Source organism: Nicotiana tomentosiformis, chromosome 4 (assembly GCF_000390325.3).
Source record: "Nicotiana tomentosiformis chromosome 4, ASM39032v3, whole genome shotgun sequence".
Lineage (NCBI taxonomy): Eukaryota > Viridiplantae > Streptophyta > Magnoliopsida > Solanales > Solanaceae > Nicotiana > Nicotiana tomentosiformis.
Genome location: NC_090815.1, coordinates 127,536,035 through 127,542,609, shown reverse-complemented (window position 1 = coordinate 127,542,609; position 6,575 = coordinate 127,536,035). Strand labels below are relative to the sequence as shown.

Here is a 6,575-nt window from a genome sequence, read left to right as displayed (position 1 = left end):
AGATTTGCACCTATGTTTGCGCCAGGAGATTTTCTTCTTTGTTCTTATGTGGAAATATATACTTTCACGTTTGTATTTTTCGCAGTGGACATGTACGTATTAGGAATAAAAATATGTAGTCTACTCATCATTCTTGATGCTTCTTGAGTTCTGTCATACTTTTTTGGATCACCTTTACTTCTTCATTGTGTGTTCTCCTATCATTTTGAAAAGATATTATATCACTGTAAGAAAGGGAGTCTTGAAACAACGGTAAAGTCATTTTCGTGTGAACTGTAGGTCATGGGTTCACGATGTGGAAGCAACCAATTGCGACCCTTCCCCTAACTCAGTGTGAACGTAAGATGCTTTGTCCACGGGGCTGCCCTTTTATTATATATATCAGTATATAGTAGTTTAAAATAAATAGTGTGAAATTATTTATCGATCAGCTACTCTGCTTGAAGAATAGTTTCACAAAAATACAGCTTAAATAGTCTGATCTTGTTTTGCATTTTCATGTATCTACTCATCAAAAAGCTATTTCATTACGATCCACAAAACCATAATTTGTTGATATATGATGTAGCTTTGGATGATAATCTTAGTTTTAGAACACTAAATATATTCCAAATGTCTCTCTGCAGCTCATATATGTAAACTAATTATATATATGTGCTACAGAACTAGAATAATAGAATTTCTTTTGCCACTTCGTGTAATGAATGGAAAAACAAAACTTTCTTTTAATTAATTCCTTGACAAAAAGTAAGGAGGAAAGGACCGAAAAGGGCAGGTCTAATAAATAAATGCACACGCATGAGCTCTCTCCGTTCCAATTTATGAGAACCTATTTCCTTTTAAATTCGTGCCAAAAAGAATGATCTTTTTTCCTATTTGAAAACAATTTACCTTTATGCAATGATTTATAAACACACAAAATATATGTGACTCATTTTACACCACAAGTTTAAAAATCTTCTCTCTTTTCTTAAACTCCGTGCTCAGTCAAATAAGTTTATATAAATTGAAACTAGTATATATATATTGAGAAAGCACTATTTTATATAATTAAAGTGTGACATATACTTGTGGTTTACACATTAGATTTGCCCTCCATCAGCAAATTAAAGTCACTAGCCATCATATACAAATCCTAGATTGCTTACTCATTACCTCATGTCAACTGTGGATAGGCTGTAACATTTTCCTACGTGGCCCAATATATTTAAAGCTCGTAATTAATATTTAATTAATGAGCAAATCTCATCCGTCCGATCGATTAGTTGACGGACGTATCAGATTAAATGAGAATCTCTATAAATTGATCTTCTCCCCACCCATTAGAGTTACCGTATTTTCTATTCTCTCTTCCATCACTAAATTCGGTATTAACGAAAGCTAGGGCAAGGGGCGAGAAACCAATTACAGTTAACGCTTCCGCTTCGTGATAATGGCTTCCGTTTCAGGTATGTTTTCTGTATCGATTATATGTAAAATTATCATGTTCAAGATTCTGATATGAATTAAAATTTATGTTTACATAGGCTACTCATTTATCAAGAATTCACATACATATTAACTAAAGGACACATGAATAAATTTCTATATATAAAAACTACTACGTGCAATTCTAGCTAAGTTGGTAAAATGAATTATTTGCAAATACCTATAATAAATTATGGTGTACCAATTATTCTATCAAATTTATAATACTTTTTACCTTGTGTTTAACTTCTATACTGGACACTGCATTAGGATTTTGCATTTATCAAGTCCTAAAAAATAAACCACTGATAATCGTACACATAAAGTGATAGTAATAACCTAAGGGGTGGTTTCATAGGATGTATATGTTAGTAATGATGACTTTAGTAATTGTGTGATTAATTATGCTAGTATTATTTCTTATCGACTGTTTGGTTTGGTATATTAAAGATTTTAAAATTAGGATAGTTCTATCTTTATACATACTTATTCTTGTATTAAAAATTATAATATTGCTTATGTCATGATTTACTATGTATAATAATAGTACTGAATAACGTGTATAACTAATACAAGATTGAAAAATACTACTCCAAACAAGGGACTAATAATATCAAAACAAATACATCTATTATTTTCTTCAATACATCCTACCAACCGACCCTGACTGTTATAACATATTAAAGTACATGAATACTACTGTACTACTTTTAATGTATAGAAGTTAAATTCTTTTAACCACATGTGAAGATAGACATGGTAAGGGTGAAAGAATGTGGGAAGCACATGTAACTGCCTTAAAAGCATGCAAATAATAGTAGAAGAAATTCAAAAGTGTGAGCTCATATAGCAAGAATAATGAAAGCTTCACTTTTTTGTAGTCTTACTCTTTGGGGAGAAATCTCTCATACAGTACTTCCCCACCCCCCACCCCAATCCCAAACCCAACAACCATATCCAACCATAGATCTTTAACTTGTAAACCATTTATAAAGCACATCCTTTAGTTAGATCTTCTCCAAAAACCTTATTCTTCCATTAAAATTACCTTCTTTAATTTCTCTCCTTTACTTAAAAAACAACCATGTTAGGCTCAATAGAACTCCCAGATTGTGTTTATTCAAAAGATCCCATTTTCATAACTCCCATTAGCCCAACACCAAATCACTCCCTTTATTTATCAAATCTTGATGATCAAAAGTTCCTTAGATTTTCCATCAAATATCTCTATCTTTTTACTAAGTCCATAAATTTGGACAGGCTTAAATCTTCTCTTTCAAGAGTTTTAGTTGATTATTATCCTTTAGCAGGGAGATTAAGAACATGCCCAGAAAATAATCACAAACTTCAAGTGGATTGTAATGGAGAAGGTGCTATATTTGCTGAAGCATTCTTGGATTTAACAGCTGATGAACTTCTTGTTGTTTCTAATAAGCCTGATAAATCTTGGAGGAAATTATTGTATAAGGTTGAAGCTACCAGTTTCTTGGATATTCCCCCTCTAGTTGTACAGGTTAGTTTCTAATTTAGCGTTTAACTTTTATAAGTTGGCTACCAGATTATCATTAAAAATTCTATGGATAATCGTTCAAAAAGAATAAAGTTTATAATTTGGAAAGTAAGACATCTTAGTTGTTATAACGAAGTTAATATACTCTGATAAGTGTAATTTTTTTTATTTATTACAAATGTGCCTAAGTTGATTCCTTTGTCCTTGATTTTAATTTTAACATTAGTTCCTTCTATATGTTGTCTTGTCAATTGCATCCTTAAGCATTAGGTGAAATTCCACTATGATCATAATAATGGAAACTAAACACACTTTTCCTATGGTTCCACGTACCTAGTTAGAGTTTTACGACCAGTGAATATCTAATTAAAGATGTAACCTTAAAAATATATATGCTACTGACTAATATCCTCTCAGTTTACCAATTGGTGGTATGCTGTTCCCAAGGCAACATCTCACATTTCCTCCTTTCACCCATTAACCTTAACACAAAGGTCACTTTTCATAGGTTAGTGACCTAATTTTGGTCAAATTCTTGATATTTTAAATTAATATTAGCAAGGAATATAGTGAAACATACCTCTTATACGTACCACTGAGCGCTTAGCATGAAAAGTCGATACGTATGTTTTAAATTAATAATTTGAACGAAAATATTGTACATATTGTTTAGAATTGGGAAGTTAACTACTTTACCTGTCAAGAAATTAAAACCAAATTTCCTTTTTCGTTTTTTAACAAAATGGCACATATGGAACGTGACTAGATACAGTATAACAATACATTCATATTTGAAAGTAGCATTACTAGGGTTTCAAGGTGATAAATCATAGTCAAACGTCATAACATAAATTGTAATAAGAGGCAAATCTTACGCGTAAGCAACAGAGATCAGGGGCGGAGCTAGCTCATGACATGTATGTTCGGACGAATTTAATAGCTTTGGTCCAAACCCTCTATATCTTATGAAATTTATTAAATATGTACTAATTATTAATTTAAAACTCATTAACTTAAAAGGATTAGAACTCCGAACCCATAACATTCAAATCTTGGCTTCGCCTCTGACGGAGACATGTGTATTCACCTCGCGGAGATCGGATTACAAGTGTATATATCTACTTTACAGAAAAATTTAAATTCTAAATTTTCCCTAACTGTAATATCATGAAGTCGAAGCCAATAAGTACTATAAAAAAGAAGTAATATTGCAAATTGTATGGATAATCTTGTGGAAAACGACTTAAAAAAGATAGTAACTCTACGCCTCTTTCGTATTGGCTTTCTCCCTTTTGTTCCTTTCACTTAGTTTTGGTTGGGTGCTTTTTCTATTAACGTCATTCTTTTTTCTAAAAGACGAAACTACCCTTCCTTGCTCACTTTGCTTCCCATTACAGGTAACAAATCTCGGCTGCGGGGGAATGATCCTCTGCACCGCCATCAACCATTGTCTATGCGACGGCATTGGTACTGCTCAATTCTTACATGCCTGGGCCCACTTTACCAAGGACCCCACCGGTAGTTTACCAATCACTCCGTTTCATTCACGCCACGTGTTAAGATCCCGTGATCCTCCACAAATAACCTCCATACATTCTGCATTTACGAAAATACCCCTTGACATTCAAAATTCCCAGTTTGGCCTCAACCTTCACCAATATTTACAATCCCAGCCAAACACCCCTGCATCCATAACATTTTCACAGTCCCAAATTCTTCACCTGAAAAGACAATGTTCTCCCTCGGTAAAATCCACCAGCTTTGAGGTTCTAGCTTCTCACACGTGGCGTTGTTGGGTTAAATCCTTAGATTTACCATCGTCCATTAAAGTGAAGCTCCTATTTTCTGTGAATATTAGGAAGGCAGTAAAACCAGAATTACCAGAAGGTTATTATGGGAATGGATTTGTGCTAGGTTGCGCTGAAGCACCAGTAAAGCACGTGGTAAATGGTAATTTACAAGACACGGTAAAATTGGTGCAAAATGCTAAATCTGAATTAACCAGCGGCTCAATAAAATCAGTAGTCGACTTGTTAGAAGATAAAACAGTAAAAACTGATTTATCGGCTAGCTTGGTAATTTCACAATGGTCAAGATTGAGCTTGGAGAAAGTAGATTTTGGTGAAGGGAAGCCAATTCAAATGGGTCCTTTAACTAGTGATATTTACTGTTTATTTTTACCGTCAGTGGGTGAATTTGATGCAGTTCGAGTATTGGTTTCTATGCCAGAAAGTGTTGTGAAGAAATTTGAATATTACATGACAGAACTTTGGGACGTAAAAGATATCAATGGAGATATCATCAAAGGGCATCTTCAATTCGAAAATCCTAAAATGATTTCTGCTTGAATTTCCTTATGAAAATTAATTTCAGTTTCTTTTTTATTTCCTTTTTTGAGTGTGTCCTCTAGTATTTGTCACCATCTGTAATTTCTTATATAGAGGGTGAACGTATATTAAACAGCCGATGTGAATACCTTCATCTTTTGTTAAAAGAAATTGGGAATGCAATGATTTTCTACTTCCAATTACTTAAAATCTTGCAAAAATCAATCTCTATAGAGTTAGACTAAAAGCCTGTATAATCAAGTTTTTAGGAGGTTAAAAGTCTTCGTTTATATACGTATATATGTGTGCAAACAATTAATTATTTTCTGCAAATTTTATGCAAATTTTTTAGGAGGTTAAAAATTTTATGCAAATTTTTTAGTTTCATTCTAATAGTTAAATTCCGCCTCAAGTAAATTGTGGTAAACTTATTATAACTAGACAATAACTAAATAATGTAGTGATTATAGAGAGAATGAAATTCAATTGCATCGCATTATCGTATCACAATCGATCAATATGACCAATCCGGAACCAAAAATTGTATGATCGTTGCGGTAAATGTTTAGTCAGATCGTGTAGATAAAAATTTACATGCATGTGATGTTTTTACATAAACCAGCATAACATTTGCGTATTAACTTTTATTACTTAATCATTATTAATTTAAAACATATATTCTTATATTATTCTATCACCTAACTTTGATAAATGACTTTATTTTGGTGTAAACACCAAGCGTGAATAAGTATTATTCTTTCTAACGTGAGTGGTAGGGGTGTACATACGAAACCGACAAATCGTACAAACCCGATCCGAGTCAAATCGAGAAAAAAAATCCGACTATGATTTGGTTTGACTTGGTTTGGTGTTGGGGGAAAATATCCGACCATAATTGGTTTGATTTGGTTTTAACTAAAAAAAGTCAAACTGAAACCAACCCAACCCAACATTATATGTATGGAAGTTTTAAATATATTTAATACATAAGAATATTTATTGTAGTGAATTTTATAAATATTTCTTAAGATATTTCATAGTTTTATCTTTTAGCGTATTATCTCAGGTTTGGACTTATAATTTTTGGATGCTCCAAAAAGTTTTATAATCCATAAATGTTAATTACTCAAATAAATCCTAAACCGAAATCAAATCAATACTAATGCTAATAAAAGACATGCAATTCAATTGTACTATGAATGAAAATAGTGGTGGATATTTAGTTTTAGTTTTTTCATGGTTTAGAAAAAATGCATAACTTATTTTTCTTT

At 32.3% G+C, this 6,575-nt stretch overlaps 1 protein-coding gene across 1 annotated transcript; it reads left to right on the top strand.

The window, feature by feature from the left end:
• The first annotated feature begins 2,356 nt into the window (after window positions 1-2,356).
• Window positions 2,357-5,507, top strand: LOC104110981 (alcohol acyltransferase 9). Its single transcript, XM_009620560.4, has 2 exons — window positions 2,357-2,980; window positions 4,375-5,507. Exons 1-2 carry the CDS (start codon window positions 2,552-2,554, stop codon window positions 5,323-5,325), a joined length of 1,380 nt encoding a protein of 459 aa, XP_009618855.1. The 5' UTR covers window positions 2,357-2,551; the 3' UTR covers window positions 5,326-5,507.
• Window positions 5,508-6,575: the final 1,068 nt, after the last annotated feature.

Excerpts from the sequence above, each read along its gene's own strand:
- LOC104110981 (XM_009620560.4), top strand. The coding sequence starts at position 2,552 with ATGTTAGGCTCAATAGAACTCCCAGATTGTGTTTATTCAAAAGATCCC. Across the intron at positions 2,981-4,374 it reads TTCCCCCTCTAGTTGTACAG|GTAACAAATCTCGGCTGCGG; the intron begins GTTAGTTTCTAA and ends TTCCCATTACAG.